The sequence below is a fragment of the Phyllobates terribilis genome, unplaced genomic scaffold (genome assembly GCF_046119375.1).
Source record: "Phyllobates terribilis strain yellow unplaced genomic scaffold, ASM4611937v1 Scaffold_12__6_contigs__length_324123572, whole genome shotgun sequence".
Taxonomy (NCBI): domain Eukaryota; kingdom Metazoa; phylum Chordata; class Amphibia; order Anura; family Dendrobatidae; genus Phyllobates; species Phyllobates terribilis.
The window spans coordinates 287,236,954-287,258,243 of record NW_027362772.1 but is presented as its reverse complement, the minus strand read 5'-3'; the positions used below and the strand labels follow the sequence as shown (position 1 = coordinate 287,258,243).

The 21,290-nt window shown below is 45.1% G+C and overlaps 1 protein-coding gene across 1 annotated transcript in view; it reads left to right on the top strand.

The window, feature by feature from the left end:
- The window catches only part of POU2AF1 (POU class 2 homeobox associating factor 1), a 59,469-nt gene extending 38,537 nt beyond the window's left edge, over positions 1-20,932 (top strand). The window contains exons 2-5 of the mRNA XM_073655288.1: positions 2,702-2,832; positions 2,928-2,970; positions 3,066-3,346; positions 18,936-20,932. Of these exons, the coding sequence (XP_073511389.1) occupies positions 2,702-2,832; positions 2,928-2,970; positions 3,066-3,346; positions 18,936-19,259 (779 nt within the window). The 3' untranslated portion in view covers positions 19,260-20,932. The remainder of the gene's footprint in view (positions 1-2,701; positions 2,833-2,927; positions 2,971-3,065; positions 3,347-18,935) is intronic.
- The last annotated feature ends 358 nt before the right edge of the window (positions 20,933-21,290 follow it).

Here is a 21,290-nt window from a genome sequence, read left to right as displayed (position 1 = left end):
GCTTTGGGTGACCTTTGCCTGGCTTATGGTAGGACAGGAAGGATTTTGTAAGGGAAAACAGTGCATCCACATTGTTTAAAATGTCAAATTTTACACTTGTTTTTTACCTTGAGAAAGACGCTGGTCCGGCGCCGAAACGCGTTGGAATATGAGACCTTGCTTATACTCTCCTGATCTCATCCTTTCCATGAGCGCAGCCCGTACATCGTGATCATTTCTGCTTTGCCAATCTGTTATCTCCTCCAGCCACTGGGCTGCAGCTATGGTACATCAGGCTTCTACAGGTGTTATTTCCTTACACAACCCTTACAGGCGAGCGCTACCATCACCCTCACCTCCATATTATTATGTAAGGGACTGCCCTATCTGTGCACATTTGTCCTATCCAGATCTTCCCAAATCTTCTTTATTGGAATTCCATTGAAAGAAGTAAAAAATATTCACCACGAGTAGCAAACTGGCGCGTTTCTGGCAAGCAAGTGCCCTAAGTCATAGTCTGCTAGGAAGAGGGTAAAATAAATTAAAAAAAATGTACTCAACCAGGCTTCACTTATTCTCCATGCTGCTCTTGTGTGTCGTTTTTTCTGTCCAATCACCAATGCAGTCTTTTCGAAGGCACATACGGTGCAGAACAGGCCATGTGGTGTTGTGATGTGGAACAATGTCGCATGACAACTAGTCCATACTATGAAGAGACTGCACCAGTGATTGGATAGAAGAAGATGATCGGACCGGAAAAGAGTAGTGTGGTGGAAAGGTCATGGCTAGGTGAGTATAATTTTTTTTCATTTCATTTTTTTGGTTTTTATTCTCTGGAGTCCAAATCCGAAATAACTCGATTTGTATCTGACTCGCCCCCTGGGCCGTGGGGCACCCGGAACCGGGCTTCAGTGCAATGTTGGGGGTAGTAGTGGCAACCCGATCCCGTGGCTCAGGGTGGTCAGACCAAATGCTGTGGCGGTCTATTTGTAGGGTTTTCAATGTCCGACTACGCCACCCGTGGATTGCGGTCAGGGATGACCGCCGCTGCAAGGCAGACCGCTGAGGCTGATGTTGGTATGCAGCACAAGGATAGGATAACTCCCCACGGGAAGAGTGTAGCCTCAGGGCAGTGTAATAGGATGCTGGGGGTGATGGTGCAGCCCGCAATAATAAGGGTTCAGAGTCTGCTTCAAACAGTCCAGGGTCTTTATTGTAGTTAGTACTAATGACCCAACAGGAGTACAAGGTAGGAATGGGCCTGGGTGTCTGAGAGCATTCGGGCAAGCCCCACTGGTCAGGGTGAGTGGGTAGGCCTACCGTTCTCTCTCTGCCCTTGCTGACTATCCCCCTTTTCGTGGTGTGATAGCCCACGTCCCTGAGCTGGCCGTGTACTACGCCTGTATGGCTTGCGACTCGGGCCTTAGGTACCTGTTGCTTCTCCATGCTGTACCGGTCCCTCTGTGTGGCGGAGCCTCCAGGCTTCTCAGGCCAAGGGACCTGAAATCCCTCGCGGGTTGGTTATCTGCTGCCAGGCTTGCAACCCTGACAGCCTCGGACCCCAGTGTCCGGTTGTGTAGTTCTCTCTCAGCCAGGACCGGCTCTCGTCGCCTCTGTCCCTGGCTTGCTGTTCCTCCTCTGCCTCCCGGACTCCTCAGCTGCTGCTGACCTGTCCCTTTCCTCTAGGAACCCTTCTGGATGCTTCAGAAGTGGGTCCTGGTCTCTCTAACACTGCCCTCAGTTCCAGCTTTTATAGGGGCAGCCTGCTCCCCCTACTGGCCTGGGACAGGAGGTGCTGCATGCTAATGGTCCCTGACCAGGGGACCTCCCTCCTGCTCTCAGAGACACAGCCTTTAATATTTGTGGCATCCAGGCCTGGGGTGACACATATCGAATAAATTTAATGCCAATTTGAGCAAATCTTCCAAATTCTAATTTTGGCAAATTTTTCATCCTTACTTAGGGGCTGTTGAAGACAAACTAATTTTATATCACAATTATTTGCAGTATCAGACTGCACAAACCTATACGAAAAAGCAGAGCTGAGTTTTTAACATAGTCCTAGGCAGCACTGGCATACTGGTTAGGCACAATTACCAAGTGATATAGCAGAGCAGAGTTTGTCATAGAGTCCAGGCAGAACTGATCAATGCTGTAGCAGCGTTATTCAAAGATGTAGTAGAGTTGGGTTTGTCACGGAGTTAAGGCAGAACTGGCCAGTGATGTAGCAGGGATCCTCAAAGATATAGCACAATTAGATTTGTCATAGAGTTCAGGCAGAACTGGCCAGCAGTGCAGGAGCTAGCCAATGCTATACCAGAGCTAGGTTTGTCACAGAGTTCAGGCAGATCTGGCCAGTGATGTAGCATTGTTACCCAAATATATAGTTGAGCTGGGATTGTCACAGAGTTAAGGCAGAACACGCCAATGTTATAGCAGTGTTACCCAAAGATATAGCACAGTTAGATTTGTCACAGAGTTAAGGCAGAACTGGCTAGCAGTGTAGTAGAGATAGCCAATGTCATACCACAGCTAGGTTTGTCACAGAGTTCAGGGAGATCTGGCCAGCCGTGTAGCGCTGATACCCAATGATGTGGACAGTGTAGTCTGTTACCAGCTTGATACATGCATTTGCATGGGAGCTGTATAAACAAATATTTTTAAAAAAGCAAAGGATTCAACATGTCTGAATAATGAACATCTTCTTTTATTTTCCTTGTAGCTGGGACTTCAGATCAGCATCTGCTTCACCAAAACCGACCTTACTTGGGTGTGCGGGTCAAGGAACCCGTCAAAGAACTTCTGAAAAGAAAGAGAGGGAAATTAGCAGGAACCAACTGCATAACGCCCACGGTAAGGTGACTCAATATGGTGACGTAACTCGTCATCCCTTCGCCATTATTGCTCTGTTATATACCAAAACTACATCTTGGACTCTTTGTTTCTAGGTGCCCGCGTCTTACCAGACTCTTCCCACCTACACGTCAGTAGGTAATCAATCATAGTAATGGATTCATTTTTACTACTTTAGTCATTTATCCCAAATTTCAGCCTTTTTTAACGATGCCATAATGGTTTATTACTAGTCTCGAACACAACTGAACTTCCGTATGTGGATTTGGATACTGCAACCTCACTACTGCCAATCCAAGACGAAGGCACGTTCTACACCGGATGGATTTCTCAGCCATCCTCCTTTCAGCCTATAACCCAATGGACGGCGTGCCCGGAGTACATCTCACACGAGACGGTCAGTTGCCCTTACACAGGGGACATGTATGTCCAGCCGATGTGTCAGGGCTACACCGTGGTCGGTCCACCTTCAGTCTTGACATACACTTCACAACCTCTGCTAACTAATTTCACAGTAAGTCAAACTCTATTGAAATTATATTATTTGCTTTATTTCACCCCCCAAAAATGGGACTTAAAGGGGGTTATTCCCATCTTTATAAACAGGTGTGGTCAGATAGGGCTTGTAAATACTAACACTTTTACAATTTACTGCTTCTTAAAATTTTCAGCCGATCTTGAGCTATTAACACTTTTTTTCCTGTTTACAGCTCATTGCCTTGGAGACCGACCACCGCCGCTAAACATCAGAACAAGTGCAGCACTTACAAGCTCTTTTCTATTGAGCTGGTAAGCACTATTTTGAAGCCAGCCAGGATCGCTAATCCTTGGCAGCTTCAGCCGAGTTACCACAGTACTTATAAACTAGACAGCAGCGGTGGTCGGGCTCCTAGGCAATGAACTGTAAGCAAAAGAAAAGTATTACTATCTCAAGAATGGCTGCAAATTTTAATAAGCAGTAAATTGCAAAAATGAAAATGCTTGTTCCTACAAACCCTATCTGTCAATACCCATCTATAAAGATGGGTGCAACCCTTTTAAAATAAATAAATAAATAATAATAATAATAATAAAAAATATATACAAATATATACACTACCGTTCAAAAGTTTGGGGTCACCCAGACAATTTTGTGTTTTCCATGAAAACTCATACTTTAATTCATCAAATGAGTTGCAAAATGAATAGAAAATATTGTCCAGACATTGACAAGGTTAGAAATAATGATTTTTATTTGAAAGAATAATTTTCTCCTTCAAACTTTGCTTTCATCAGGAATGCTCCCTTTGCAGCAATTACAGCATTGCAGACTTTGGCATTCTAGCTGTTAATTTGCTGAGGTAATCTTGAGAAATTTCCCCCCATGCTTCCTGAAGCCCCCTCGCACAAGTTGGTTTGGCTTGATGGGCACTTTTTGCGTACCATACGGTCAAGCTGCTCCCACAGCTCAATGGGAGCTGCCTGCTTCTTCGCTAAATAGTTCATGCATAATTTGGAGGTGTGCTTTGGGTCATTGTCCAGTTGTAGGATGAAATTGGCTCCACTCAAGCGCTGTCCAGAGGGTATGGCATGGCGCTGCAAAATGGAGTGATAACCTTCCTTATTCAAAATCCCATTTACCTTGTACAAATGTCCCACTTTACCAGCACTAGAGCAACCCCAGACCATCACATTACCTCCACCATGCTTGACAGATGGCGTCAGACACTCTTCCAGCATCTTTTCAGTGGTTCTGCGTCTCACAAATGTTCTTCTGTGTGATCCAAACACCTCAAACTTTGATTCGTCTGTCCATAAAACTTTTTTCCAATCTTCCTCTGTCCAATGTCTGTGTTCTTTTGCCCATATTAATCTTTTCCTTTTATTAGCCAGTCTCAGATATGGCTTTTCCTTTGCCACCTTGCCCTGAAGGCCAGCATCCCGGAGTCGCCTCTTCACTGTAGACGTTGACACTGGCGTTTTGCATGTACTATTTAATGAAGCTGCCAGTTGAGGAGCTGTGAGACGTCGATTTCTCAAACTAGAGACTCTAATGTACTTGTCTTGTTGCTCAGTTGTGTGGCGGGGCCTCCCACTTCTCTTTCTACTCTAGTTAGAGCCTGTTTGTGCTCTCCTCTGAAGGGAGTAGTACACACCGTTGTAGGTAATCTTCAGTTTCTTGGCAAATTCTCACATGGAATAGCCTTCATTTCTAAGAACAAGAATAGACTGTCGAGTTTCACATGAAAGTTCTCTTTTTCTGGCCATTTTGAGAGTTTCATAGAACAAACAAATGTAATGCTCCAGATTCTCAACTAGCTCAAAGGAAGGTCAATTATATAGCTTCTCAAATCAGCCAAACAGTTTTCAGCTGGGCTAACATACTTGTGCAAGGGTTTTCTAGGGTTTTCTAAACATCCATTAGCCTTCTTACACAGTTAGAAAACACAATGTACCATTAAAACACTGGAGTGGTGGTTGTTGGAAATGGGCCTCTATACACCTATGTAGATATTGCAATAAAAACAAGACGTTTGCAGCTAGAATAGTCATTTACCACATTAACAATGTATAGAGTGTATTTCTGATTCATTTAATATTAGCTTCATTGAAAAAAAATGTGCTTTTCTTTCAAAAATAATAAAATTTCTAAATGACCCCAAACTTTTGAACGGTAGTGTATATGATTTTTATTATTATTTATATATATGTTTATATATTGTTTTTTATCTTTTTACTGCAGGTCATAATCTGTATTTTTGTGGGATTAATTCTTTCAATTTTTATTACATTTACTCTGGTGAATAAACAATGTGATATTTTAAAAGTTTGCAATTTTATGACTATAGCGATATTAACATTCTAAGGGTAGCATGGTGGCTCAGTGGTTAGCACTGCAGCCTTGCAGCGTTGGGGTCCTGGGTTTGAAATCCCACCAAAGACAACATCTGCAAGGAGTTTGTATGTTCTCCCTGTGTTTGCATGGGTTTCCTCTGGGTTCTCCGGTTTCCTCCCACACTCCAAAGACATACTGATAGGGAATATAGACTGTGAGCCCCAATCGGGACAGCAATAATAATGTCTGTAAATTGTCTGAATTGTAAAGTGCTGTGGAATATGTTGGCACTATATAAATAAAAAGATTATTATTATTAATATATTTTATAGATATTTATTAGTGATGAGCGAGCACTACAATGCTCGGGAACTCGTTGTTCGAGTCGAGCAAATTGGAATACTCGGGTGCTCGACCCGAGCAACGAGCCCAATGTAAGTCTATGGGAAACCCGAGCATTTTTCCGGCGGCCCCCCGGCGGTCTGCAGAGGGCCTAAAAATTGCCCAAATCGATGGGAACAGTGCTCAAATGACATGGGAACAGCATGGGGAAGACCCCTGGAAGCATTTCTGACTCCCAGGTCACTGCTGTCATAGTCAAACATACGAAAACGAAACCAAAATGGATTTTCCTGGGAAATATGTTAAGGAACTTCCTTTCCAGGGTAAAGACTTGTATATAAGGCAAGATAAATATACAAAAACAAAAATACTCCTCCACACCTTGGGCTATGTTCACACGTAGCATTTTTTATGCGTTTTTGCACTTTTATATTGCTTTCAACCGTGACAAATGCATTCACCGGGAAATGTCATTTTAACATTTTACAACCTTATCTGGCCATGTGGTGTGTGAGATAGAATCATAGAATCATAGAATGGTAGAGTTGGAGGGGACCTCCTGGGTCATCTGGTCCAACCCCCTGCTCAAAGCAGGATTCACTAAATCATCTCAGACAGATTTCTGTCCAGCCTCTGTTTGAAGACGTCCATTGAAGGGGAACTCACCACCTCTCGTGGCAGCCTGTTCCACTCATTAATCACCCTAACTGTCAAAAAGTTTTTTCTAATATCTAATCTGTGTCTCCTCCCATTTAGTTTCATCCCATTGCTTCTAGTCTTTCCTTGTGCAAATGAGAATAAAGATGATCCTTCTACAATGTGACAGCCCTTGACATATTTGTAGACAGCTATTAAGTCTCCTCTCAGTCTTCTTTTTTGCAAGCTAAACATTCCCAAATCCTGCAACCGTTCCTCATAGGACATGGTTTGCAGACCAGTCACCATTCTGGTCGCTCTTCTCTGAACTTGCTCCAGTTTGTCTATGTCTTTTTTAAAATGTGGTGCCCAAAACTGTACACAGTATTCCAGATGAGGTCTGACCAAAGAGGAGTAAAGACCGATAATGACTTCACGTGATCTAGACTGTATGCTTCTGTTAATACATCCCAGAATTGTATTTGCCTTTTTTGCTGCTGCATCACACTGTTGACTCATGTTCAGTCTATGATCTATTAGTATACCTAAGTCTTTTTCACATGTACTGTTGCTTAGCTCTATTCCTCCCATTCTGTATATGCTTTTTTCATTTTTATTGCCCAGATGTAGTACTTTGCATTTTTCCCTGTTAAAAACCATTCTGTTGGTTGCTGCCCACTGCTCCAGTTTATTTAGGTCTTTTTGAATCTTCCCTCTCTCTTCTCTAGTATTAGCTATCCCTCCTAGCTTTGTGTCATCAGCAAATTTAATCAGTTTACCCTCAATTCCTTCATCTAAATCATTGATAAAGATGTTGAACAATACAGGTCCCAGGACGGAGCCCTGTGGTACCCCACTTGAGACATTCATCCAGCTGGATGTGAAGCCATTTACAACCACCCTTTGAGTCCGATCACTAAGCCAGTTATGAATCCACCTAACAGTTGCCTGGTCCATTGCATACTTGGTCATTTTTTCAATAAGGATGGTGTGAGATACTTTGTCAAATGCTTTGCTGAAGTCAAGATATACTATATCTACAGCATTTCCCTGATCCACCCAGTCAGTGATTCTGTCATAGAAGGAAATTAAGTTAGTCTGACATGACTTGTTAGTTACAAACCCATGCTGACTCTGGTTAATCACTTCATTCTTATCCAGGTACTTACATACATGTTGTTTAATAATTTGTTCAAAGATCTTTCCTGGTATAGAAGTCAGACTCACCGGCCTATAGTTCCCTGGGTCCACCTTCTTCCCCTTTTTGAAGATAGGAACAACATTTGCTCTTCTCCAGTCTTCTGGGACTTCTCCTGTTCTCCAAGAATTTTCAAAGATTATGGAGAGTGGTTCTAAAATTTCTTCTACAATCTCCTTCAGTACTCTGGGGTGTAATTCATCTGGACCTGGAGACTTGAACTCATTTATGTTAGCTAAATATTCCCTCACAATCTTTCTGTTTACAGATAACTTGGATTCCTCTATTCCTTTAAAAGGACAGTGAAGATTAGTTGATGTTACATTTTCTTTCTGAGAGAAAACAGATGCAAAATAGGAGTTAAAAAGTTTGGCCTTCTCAACATCCTCTCTTACCATTTCTCCATTTTCATCCTGTAAAAATCCTATAGCATCTTTGACTTTTCTTTTACTTTTGACATACCCCCAAAATCCTTTTTTATTGCTTTTGACATCTCTTGCAAGCCTTAATTCATTGTCAGCTTTAGCTAACCTGATACGTGCCCTACAGGATCTGCAGACTGCATTATAATCTTCTTTAGATATGCCTCACTCTTTCCATTTAATAAACATTTCTTTCTTTCTTTTTAGCATGTGTTTAAGTTCTGTGTTCATCCATCCTGGTTTCCTTAAATGCTTCCCATTCTTCCTACTTTTCGGGATTGTTAACGATTGTGCTTTGAGAATCTCATTTTTAAAAATTTCCCATCCTTCCTGGACATTTTTGTCCTTAAGGACATCCAGCCATTGGATCCCTCCTATTCTCTTTCTGAGTCTCTTAAAATCTGCCTTTCTAAAATCTAACCTTGAAGTTTAAGTCTTCACATGTCTTCCTCCTCTAGTTATCCAAAATTCTATAATAGCATGATCGCTGCCTCCTAGGGTCCCAGCCACCTTTACCTCCTCAATCATTTCCTCCCTGTTTATAAGGATTAGATCCAAAGTAGCAGATCCCCTTGTTTTCTCCCCTACCTTTTGGAAGATAAAGTTGTCAGCAAGAGAGGATAAGAATTTGCTTGACCTGTTAGTTTTACTTGAGAGAGATTCCCAACAAATGTCTGGATAGTTGAAATCTCCCATGACCACTACGTCATATTTTTTGGAGAACTTGGTCATTTGATACATAAAGAGTTCATCCATATCTTCAGCTTGCCCAGGTGGCCTGTAGTAAATGCCTACAATGGTGTCCTTTCCGTTGTTCTCTCCTTGTATTCTTACCCAAACAGTTTCCACAGAACTCCCAGTCTCTGAAGCTTCAATCTCTGTGCAGATATACGCTTTTCTAACATACAATGCGACACCTCCTCCTCGTTTATCAAGTCTGTTTCTTGCAAATAAGTTGTATCCTTTTAGCCTTTTATTCCAATCATGTGTATCGTCCCACCAAGTTTCAGTGATTCCAATGACATCATATTCCTTTTCCTGCATTAGTAGTTCTAATTCTCCTTGTTTGTTGCCCATGCTTTGTGCATTTGTATAAAAACATTTTAGTTTGTGATTGGTTTCTCTTCCTCCCATATTTTTATTATTTAAATTGTTTTGTCTTTGTTCTTCCTTTCCACTTCCAGTAGCAGAGATCTCAATAGTATTTGTCAGCTGTATGGCTTTTTCTGGCCTTTTGCTTCCCTTCCCACATTGTTCTAGTTTAAAGCTCTCCTGATGAGTGTAGCAAGGCGACTTCCAAATACACGTTTTCCAGTCTTCGTAAGGTGCACCCCATCTCTAGCAAGTAGTCCATCGTATAGGTAATTCATTCCGTGATCCAGAAATCCAAATCCTTGTTGACGGCACCATCGACGTAGCCAGTTGTTCACCTGTAGAATCTTATTCCACCTCATTGTTCCATGGCCATCCACTGGGAGGATGGATGAGAAGACCACCTGCGCTCCCAATTCTTTCACTTTCTTGCCTAAGTCTTCAAAGTCACTGCAGATGGTTTCCAGGTCCTTTCTTGCGGTGTCATTTGTCCCCACATGTATTAGCAGGAATGGGTAGTGATCTGTAGGTCTGAAGAGTCTTGATATCCTGTCAGACACATCTTTAATTTTTGCTCCTGGAAGACAGCACATTTCTCTTGAGGTTATGTCTGGTCTGCAGATAGCGGCCTCTGTTCCTCTTAGCAGGGAATCCCCCATGACCACCACTCTCCGTTTTTTCTTCACAACATTCTTCTTTCTCCATCCAGGAGGATTCTGAGGGCTTACAAGGTTATTCATTGCTGGCAAAGTCTTATTTTGCGGTATTTCTTCATGGTTCTCCTGCGTGAGAGCCTGGTACTGGTTCCTGAGCAGTATGGGTGCTGACTGCCTCTCGATCCTCCTGCTTCTGTGGGTCACATGCTTCCATTCCTCTGTTTCATCAGGTGCAGTTCGAATTTCTTCTCTTTCTGAATCATGAAGAGATAATTCTGCTCTGTCTAAGAACTCTTCACCTTCCTTAATGATTTTCAAGGTAGTTAACCTCTCTTCTAGATTTCGCAACTTTTCCTCCAACAGGGACACAAGCTTGCATTTCTGGCATGTGAAGTTTGGCTTTTCCACTGGCAAGTCTGTGAACATGTAGCAGGATATGCAGCTCACCAAATGGCTCCTGGACTCTTCCATGTTCTTACTGTTAATGTTCTGAAAACAGTGAAAAAAGCTTCAAAATGCGCGCGCCATCATCATCAGACACATCCTTTTTTATTTATGATGGAGGGACTCTGAAAATCATAAAGCCTATTTTTATAGGGCCATCAGGCGGCCATTAGTATTCTTAAAGGACCAGCAGTCGGCCCTTGCTATTGTTAGAGAGCCATCAGCCGGCTATGCTTTGTTGTTCCCATTATTAATGAGTGGGTCTCCTATACTGTTATTGAATATGCAGTGACTACAAGGGCTGCTAAAAATATGGACGCAACCCAATACCCCTTTGAAGAGACATAGAGGAGGGTCTCAGTAAAAAAAATGTTCCCATTATAAAGGAGCGGGTCTCCTATAGTGGTAATGCCCATGCTGTGACTTCAAGAGCTGCCAAAATTTGGGAAAAACCCCACTAACAATTTAAAGACACATAGAGCAGGGCCACAGTAACGAGTACGACATGTTCCCATTAGAAAGGTGAGGGTCTTCTATACAGTTATAGGGTATGTGTAAGGTGCCCCAGCGAGGTAGTCGTAGGTGAGCTGTAGCCCACTCTCTCTCTGGCACCCTACAGACAATACGTGTCCTCCCTCTGAAGTGTGGCTGTGTATGTGGTGCTCTTCATTTACTTCAAGCCATCCGATCGCGGCTGTCTCCAGGCATTTCTCTTCTGGGACCAGGACAGCAATAAATTCAGAGGACACAAGGTTCTTAACCAGAACTTGGACTTTACTTGGGGAAGACGAATATGTACAATATTTACAGGCAGAAATAATGGATAAGGCCCGACAGGTTATCATCTCTCTTACAGGCGCTGGCAACATCTTCAGCCCTGGTTCCCTCTTTGAGTGAAGCATCTCTGTGACTCTATCTCTAGCCCAAGAGACTCTTCTGTAATACTAACAGTGATCTGGATCCAATCTCTCCCCCACGTCTTAGCCTGGAGTCCTATTTATCTTCCTCTGCTTCCTGCAGACTAGAAGTGCCCCGGGTCCTCACTACCTTTGATGAGTTTCTCCAGCCAGCTAACAGGACTCGTGCTCTTGCGTAGGGAGACTTGCACACTGGTGATCCCACTGTCTGAGGGTATGGAGCTCCCGTCTACCCTAGCAGCCAATATACTCAGGCTGCCTGTAGGATTCTCTGTCCTATCTCTTACTGAGTGACTCCTCCTGCTTTCTGGAAACTTAAGCAGGAATTTTCCTAAAGTGCCCACCCTCGGTGAGCTGTCATCACACAGCATTAACTCATCACTGTCTGTAACCCTGCTAGCAGACTCAACCTGACATCTGCACCCAGAACAGTGGCATCTTGTGGCTGTTTACAGGTACTGCAGCCCACAAGGAACTATGCCAGGAACAAGCCCTATGTCACTCAAGGCTTGATCAGGCACTAAGTTCCCCCTTTACTCTACTGACTGGACCACTAAAGCTAACCCCTTAGCTTGGTCTACCAACAGTTCAGAGAGGTCTGACTTCAGGAACACTTCCTTTAACTATCTCAGTACCAAGGGAAGGCTACGCCCTTCCCCACTATTACATATGCAGTGAGTGCAACGGCTGCCAAAATTTAGGAAAAACCCAACTAACAATTTAAAGACACATAGAGCTGGGCCACAGTAATGACATGTTTCCATTAGAAAGGAGAGGTTCTGCTATACAGTTATAGGGTATGCAGTGAGTCCAACAGCTGCCAAAATTTAGGAAAAACCCCACTAACAATTTAAAGACACATAGAGCTGGGCCACAGTAACGAGTACAACATGTTCCCATTAGAAAGGAGAGGGTCTGCTATTCAGTTATAGGGTATGCAGTGAGTCCAACGGCTGCCAAAATTTAGGAAAAACCCCAATAACAATTTAAAGACACATAGAGGTGGGCCTACTGTTTGCCTATGCAGTGAAGCAACGGCTGCCAAAAATTTGGAGGAACTCCAATGTTCCTTCCAAGAGACATAGATATGTTGATATGGTACATACAGTGGTGATATGTTGGTGGAGGATGAGGATGCGGAGAAGTAGGAGGACAAGAGCAAATAGACAAAATCAGGAAGCGTATACCCATGTCTGGGTGTGAAGACAGAGGTGCATGGGAATAGAGTTAGACTTCCCAAAAAATAGACACTGTATTTGAGTTTATGTTACGCTGCTATCTTTCGGTGGTGTTGAGAAGTGTGGCCCAATACAGCCCTTGTTCATTTTTATAAGAGTCAGCCTGTCAGCATTTTCAGTTGACAGGCTGATGCGCCTATCGGTTATAATTCCACCAGTGGCAAGAAAATCCCGCTCTGACAAAACGCTAGCGGCAGGGCAGGCCAGGACCTCCAAGGCATGGAGAGCCAGTTCATTCCACGTATCCAGCTTGGATACCCAATAATTATAAGGCACAGAGGAATCACGGAGGACGTTGGTACGGTCGGCAAGGTACTCCCTCAGCATCTTCCCAAACTTTTCCCTCCTTGTGAGAGTACCCCTTGCATCAGGGCTTGTGCGATGGGAGGGTCTGAGAAAACTCTCCCAGAACTATGACAGTGTTCCCCTGCCTCTGCTGGATTGCATGTGTGTCTCTCTCGCCTGTACTCCTTGGTTGTGCAATGAACTGTGACCAGGGTTTTCAGATGGGAATTTTTTAAATAATTCAGCAACAAAGGCCTTCTCGTACTGCCCCATTTTATTAGGCCTGTCCTGCGCAGGAATAAGAAACAGAAAGTTCTCCTTGTAGCTTGGGTCTAGAAGTGTCACCAACCAATAATGACTGTCACCCAAAATTTGGACAAAGCGAGGGTCACGGGTAAGGCAGCGTAACATAAACTCAGCCATGTGTGCCAGACTGCAAAGAGGCAAGACTTCCATGTCCTCGCCTAGAGGACGACTGACCATGCTCTCCTCCTCATCCTCCTCCTCCCTGTCATCAGGCCATCCACACTGAACAGATGGTATGACAGTTGTGCAGGTAGTACTGTCTATATTGCATGAAACTAGCTCCTGTTCTTCCTCCTCCTCCTCTTCCTCATTGTCACCCAATCCATGTTGGGATGAAATGAGGCTTGGCTGTGTGGAATCACCCTGTATGGTTCTGACGCGCCCCCTGGGCCGTGGGGTACTCGATAGCCGGGCCGGTCGGTGCTGGGGGATGTCACAGTGGCAGCGACCCGGTCCGTGACCCAGGGGGGTCAATAAAAGGGGATTATAGTAAAGGGGATAAAGTTTTTATATATAATGTTCGTGACCTAACCTGTGGTATGCGACTATATGGGGCCGCCACTGCGATGCAGATCCTCTGGAGCTGGTGGTGACGCAGCAGAGTTGGTTCAGCTCTCCACAGGCGGAGCCAAGCTCCAGGGCAGTGTAGATTTTATGATGAGGTAGATGTTGGTGCTGTGTAGGGCAGGTGATGGCACAGATAATAATTCTAGGACACAGTGGGGTGCAGTCTTCAAGGTTTACTCACAGTTGTTGAATTCCAGGTTACCAGTACTAGAGTAACCTCCCACGTCATCCTGTGTCCACCAGGGAAGGGGTTCAGCAACTCTCAAGTCTCTCAGGAGTACTTAAACGGGACCCCGTTCTGTGTTCCTTTCTCGGTCGTCTCACTGCACTGGCTCTCACCCTCCTGCCCTGTGCTTCAAAATCAGTGTCCCAAGCCAGTATCCTCAGACCTTGGCAGGCAACCTGGGGTTCCCTGGATCCTGTGCGGCTACCTTTTTGGCAATTAATTGTGGCTGTGGCAACTGCACCCTGAAAGTACAGAAGCCTCCGGTTTCTAGCTGAGCCTTGTAGTTCTCCACTAGTTTAGGGGCCGGTCCCCTCTCTGCGGTCTGATCCCTCCACGACCGTGTAGAATCGGGCGCACGGGTGCCTTCCTGCACTCACTGTGCCCCTGGGATCCCCTCTGTCTCTCTGGAGCCTTTCCTCTGCTCCCGTCCTCTCTCACTCTTCCTTCTTTCCTTTCCCTGGGCCTCTATTACTAGGCCCGCTCCTCTCCTGCTTTCCTGAGCAGAGCTCCCGCGGAGCTCCTGCTCTGAGCTCTCTCTCCTCTCAAATCACTTCTCAATCTCCCTCTAGATGGTTCCACCCCTTTCTTTTATACTCCTTCTGCCTGTGCTCCACTGTGCTGCTTCCTCCACCCACACCCACTACATGGTTCCCCCTCTCTTGGTTCCCCCCATTCCAGCCAGGAACAGGGCTCAGCATTACTCAAGTGCATCTTGCCTCTGCCTACTGGCCTGGAATAGTGTAGTGTTGGATGCGAGTCGGATGGGCCCCGGGTGGTACTCCTTCCTTACTTGAGAGTGGGGTACCACACCTCTGGTTGAGATGCAGCACCTCTGTGGCGACTGAACCCGCAGGGGGGCCACAGTTCCTTGCGCCATCTCATTGTGCTCCGCCTGTAATGCATCCCCTTTAATTGTGAGTAGAGAGCGTTTCAGATTATAGAAAAGCGGGATGGTGATGCTAATTATAGCGTTATCGCCGCTCACCATCTTGGTGGAGTCCTCAAAGTGTTGGAGGATGGTACATATGTCTGACATCCATGTCCACTCCTGATGTCTTATGTGTGGAGTCTGAATTGAATACTGACGACCTTGTTGATGCTGGTAGTCAACAACTGCCCTCTTCTGGGCGGTAAGGTAAGGCGTAAGCTGTAGCTGACTTTCTAAAATGGGCAAACAGCAGACAAGTAGATCTGGCAGTCCCGAGTAGGTTTTGAGAAACCGCTGAACCACGAGGTTAAGCACATGGGCCAGGCATTGTACGTGTGTGAGCTCGCCTCGCCTCAGAGCCGCCAACAGGTTCCAGCCATTGTCACACATGACCATGCCTGGCTGTAGGGTCAGCGGTGTCAGCCACAGATCTGCCTGCTCTTTCAGAGCTGTCTACAACTCTTCAGCGTTGTGCGGTTTGTCACCTAAGCATATTAGCTTCAGCACCGCCTGTTGCTGCTTGGCCGAGGCAATGCTACAGTGCTTCCAGCTTGCGACTGATGTGGTCATTTCGGAGATGGAGGCTGAAGAGGAGAAGGAGGTGGTGCAGGAGCTGTAGAATGTGGGGGCAACCCTGATTTACCCAGGGCCCGCAATCCTCGGCGTCGGGAGGACGTGTTCCGTCCCAAGGTCCGACTGGGTCCCGGCTTCCACTATATTAACCCAGTATGCTGTCAGCGAGATGTACGGTCCCTGCCTAGAAGCACTTGTCCACGTGTCCGTGGTTAGGTGGACTTTCCCGGTAACTGCGTTGTTGAGGGCATGTCTAATATTGTGGGACACGTGCTCGTGTAATGCGGGGATGGCACACCGAGAGAAATAGTGGCGGCTGGGGACCGAGAACCGAGGGACGGCCACCGCCATCAGGTTGCGAAAAGCTTCCGTCTCAATGAGCCTAAAAGGCAACATTTCGAGCACAAGCATTCGTGAAACATGTGAATTTAGTAGTGTGGCCTGTGGGGCATTGTCTGCATCTTTGCGCTTGCGTTCCAAGGACTGGGGTAGGGACAACTGAACGCTGCGCTGGGACAAGGATGTGGACGTGCTTGCTGATGGTGCAATTTGAGAGTGTGCAATGACAGGTGCAGTGAGGGAGGCATCTTGGCATGCACCATGAACAGGGGATTGGTGTGCACGCACAACAGCGGAAGCAGTCGTGTCACCCACAGACACTGTTGCTGGACCCTTACTGGACCCTGGGGTTCGGCCCACTTAGTCGGGTGCTTTGCTGCCATGTGCCTGATCATGCTGATGGTGGTCAGGCTGCTAGTTTTGCTATCCCTGCTGATGCTGACCTGGCCGATGGTGCAAATGGTCTTTTTGGGGTTATCTACAGAGTCTTTAAAAAATAACCAGACTCAGGAAACCTAACAATTGTTCTGGCAACTTCCGTCGGGTTGGCGTTACGAGGAACGCTTTCCCGCCTTGTGTCTGCGGCCTTCATGCTGCCTCTTCCTGCCTGTTGTGGTGCTACATCTCCCTCCCACTATGTGCTGCTGTCCTCGCTCTGTATGTCCCTCTGCCAGGTTGGATCAGTTACTATATCATCCACCACCTCGTCTTCCACTTCTGCACCATGGTCCTCCTCCTGACTTTCTGGCAATTGTGTCTCATCATCATAATCATCGACCTCTGGCGACAGTAATTGCACTTTACCACCATTGCCTTCATGTGACCGTGGCTGCTCCAATATTTGGGCAACGCTACACATGTTCTCCTCTTGACTCTCTTGAAGCTGGCCAGGCAAGAGGCACGAATCTACAAATGGAAAAGTGAACAGCTCTTCTGAGTGTCCAAGTGTGGGATCAGTTGTCTCCGGGCACTCGGCATGGTGGGAGGACGGAGGATCAGGGTAAGAAATATGCGGTCCAGACTCACGGCTACTGAGACTTGAGCGTGTCGAAGACAGGGTGGTGGTGGCTAAGTGACTGGAAGCATTATCTGCTATCCAACCAATAACCTTTTGACACTGCTTTGGGTTCGATAGTGGTGTACTGCGGTCCCCTAGACATTGGGACAGGAAGATCGAGCGACAAGATGTGGGTGTTTGTTGTGGCACAATTTTAGCTTGCCCACGTCCACGTCCTCTGCCTCTGCATGCACCATCACCATCACATCCACTTCCCCGTCCCTTGCCACGCACCTTGCCCATTTTAAATGGAGGACAGTATTTTCCATGTTCACGAGAAATGGCTGATTTTGGAACGCAGTTGCATGTGATACATCTGACAGAGAACCACGATTTTAAATAGCAGGCCTAGAATTTACTAATACTATTCTTCACAGACACCTAGTGTGAATAGCTTGACCAACACACTGCAACAGAATGGAAATGGAAGAAATTGCTGATTTTGGAACAGTCTTATAGGTGATATGTCTGAAAGAGAACCACGGTTTTAAATAGCACGCCTGTAATTTACTAATACTATTCTTCACAGACACCTAGTGTGAATAGCTTGACCGACACACTGCAACAGAATAGAAAAGGAGGCCAATATTTTCCACGTTCAGTTCAAATTTCTGGATTTTTATAGCTGAAATATGGAACAGATCTGGCTTTATTCTGCAGTGAGAACAAGCAAATGGAGCAGAAAAATGGTATACTCTGGATTGCTTTTTAAGCAAATAACCAGGATTAAGATAAAAAAAGATTTGACCTGGCTCCTGATATCTGTGAGTATGTCTACAAATATCTGTAATTATTACTGCAGCAGCAGACATGATGTTCAATGGACCCTCTTGTGCTGTATCACACACGGCAGTCTGCCACATGCACTGCTTGCCTGCCTAGCTCTGATTATATGCAGCGGAATTAGTCCTCAGAAGGACTGTTAGTTCTGATGGATATATATGTTGTGGAATACCTATACTGACAGGACGTTCAATGGACCCTCTTGCTATATGCACTGCAGTCTGCCACACACACTGCCTGCCTGCCTAACTCCTGCTATCACCACTGAATATATGCAGCTGGATTAGTCCTCAGAAGGACTGTTAGTTCAGTTGGATATATATATATATATATATATATATGTTGTGGAATATCTATACTAACTCTAAACAAGCAAATCTTTAACTGACGCAGCAGCACCTCTCCCTACTCTGCCTGATTCCGCAGTGACTGTGACGAGCATGGTGGCGCCCGGTCTTATATAGACCTGATGACGCTGTGCCGCCAGCCAATCACTGTAATGCCCACAACCAACATGGCTACAGCGTTACAGTGTGTGGCAGGCAATTCCTGCATATTCATTGGCTCTCCAAAGAGCGCCAAGCATGCATGGAGGGGACCCGAGCTCCCACCCAAGCAACCTGGAAATACTCGCCGAGCTCCGAGCTTGTCGAGCACAGTGATGCTCTTGCAAGTACCGAGCAGTGGCGAGCACGTTCGCTCATCACTAACATTTATTATTAAATATTTTTGGGGGGCTTTTTTAGTATTTAAAAGGAAAAAATGAAGCCTTTTTTTTCACTTTTCATAGTGCCCCTGAGGGACCTGCGATTACTTGAATGTAAAAAGTTATGCAAAGTTTTGTAATTAGCTAATTAGCAAGATGGTTGACCCAGAAACCTTCAATAGTAACCCTGCTGGCATAACGACCCAGCTTGGACCCTGTGTCTGGGTGCATGGGGTAACAGAGGACCCCTTGGGGCTAAAAATGGCTCGGACAGAGCTGATGCTGACTGTGTCAGTTACAGGTGGGTGACAGCTGTGTAATGTAATCACCATCCGCTATCCCATGAGTCACATCGGCATGAGATGAATGGAAAGGTAGTCCCTGCTGGTATATTATTGATGATGTCCCATCCATTAGTCATGTGACTGCTGCAACCAATCACTGGCGTCAGCCGTCAGGTGGCATACATAGTAGCAGTGATTGGCTGCAGAAGTTATGTGAAGGATGGAGGTTATTTTTTTTTTCATTGACTGATCAATGAGCATAAACTTATCACAAACTTCTTCCAAACAGACAAGGAACCCGTCTCCATGTGTCGCCACCCAGTTAGAACATGCGGAGCAGCAAGCGCCATGGACTTACTTTCCATGGCCGCAGACCATCCCGAGCCTTCCCGCTGCCGCAACACATTCAATACCGTACCAAGCAACGCCAACCCCAATCCAAAGCCAACACTTTGTCCCCCCCATACCTGCTGCGGCTCAGGATCCTGCGCCGGAGGAACTGGACGAGTCAAGACAAGACATCAACACTCTGCCAATGGAAAAACTCCTGCAAGGAGCGGAAGGAAATGATTCCTATGTTCTGCATCACACTCTGTCTATCGAGGACCTATAAACCTGCGTTTCCTCTATTAGCTGATATTTAGGAATCATTGATGAGAATTCTAAATCCTACAATTAAGGAGCAGTTCCTGCCACAGTCACTCATTACCCCTCTACGGGACGGGTGATAAGAGCGGTGGGTCTGACCCCTGGGACCTCCACCAATCACTAGAAAAGTTAGAGAAACAGAGTTTTCAGCACAGCTAAGGATTCATTTTCTATGTCAAACATATATTTTAACAATTTTTAATGATGTTTTATTTAATTTTCATGTCTTGTTCTATAATAAAATACATCTTGAAATTTTGTAGTTTTCACTCTGAGCCGAACATTATATTAGATGTAGTCATCTCATTATCATCACAGACAAATTTATAGTGACTGATAACATCTATATATAGATAGCACAGAATCCACCATTCACAATAGCTGATGTCACAGCTCACCTCCTCCTCCTGTACAATGACTGATAACATCTATATATACAGCAGATAGCACAGAATCCACCATTCACAATAGGTGATGTCACAGCTCACCTCCTCCTCCTGTACAATGACTGATAACATCTATATATACAGCAGATAACACAGGATCCACCATTCACAATAGATGATGTCACAGGTCACCTCCTCCTCCTGTACAATGACTGATAACACCTCTATATACAGTAGGTAACACAGGATCCACAATTCACAATAGGTGATGTCACAGCTCACCTCCTCCTCCTGTACAATGACTGATAACATCTATATGTAGATAGCACAGGATCCACCATTCACAATAGGAGATGTCACAGCTCACCTCCTCCTCCTGTACAATGACTGATAACATCTATATATAGATCGCACAGGATCCACCATTCACAATAGGTGATGTCACAGCTCACCTCTTCCTCCTGTACAATGACTGATAACATCTATATATAGATAGCACAGGATCCACCATTCACAATAGGTGATGTCACAGCTCACCTCCTCTTCCTGTACAATGACTGATAACATCTATATATAGATAGCACAGGATCCACCATTCACAATAGGTGATGTCACAGCTCACCTCCTCTTCCTGTACAATGACTGATAACACCTTTATATACAGTAGATAACACAGGATCATTCACAATAGGTTATGTCACAGCTCACCTCCTTCTCCTCCTGTACAATGACTGATAACACCTCTATATATAGATATTTAACACAGGATCCACCATTCACAATAGGTGATGGCACAGCTTACCTCCTCCTCCTGTACAATGACTGATAACACCTCTATATACAGTACATAACACAGGATCCACGATACACAATAGGTGATGTCACAGCTCACCCCCTCCTCCTCCTATACAATGACTGATAACACCTCTATACAGTAGATAACACAGGATCCACCATTCACAATAGGTGATGTCACAGCTCACCTCCTCCTCCTGTACAATGACTGATAACACCTCTATACACAGTAGATAACACAGGATCCACCATTCACAATAGGTGATGTCACAGCTCACCTCCTCCCCCTGTACAATGACTGATAACACCTCTATATACAGTACATAACACAGGATCCACCATACACAATAGGTGATGTCACAGCTCAACCCCCTACTCCTCCTATACAATGACTGATAACACCTCTATATACAGTAGATAACACAGGATCCACCATTCACAATAGGTGATGTCACAGCTCACCTCCTCCTCCCCCTGTACAATGACTGATAACACCTCTATATAACGTAGATAACACAGGATCCACCAGTCACAATAGGTGATATCACAGCTCACCTCCTCCTCCTCCCCCTGTACAATGACTGATAACACCTCTATATACAGTAGATAACACAGGATCCACCATTCACAATAGGTGATGTCACAGCTCACTCCTCCCCCTCCTGTACAATCACTGATAACACCTCTATATACAGTAGATAACATAGGATCCACCATTCACAATAGGTGAATTCACAGCTCACCTCCTCCTCCTCCAGTGCAATGAATGATAACACCTCTATATACAGTAGATAATACAGGATCCACCATTCACA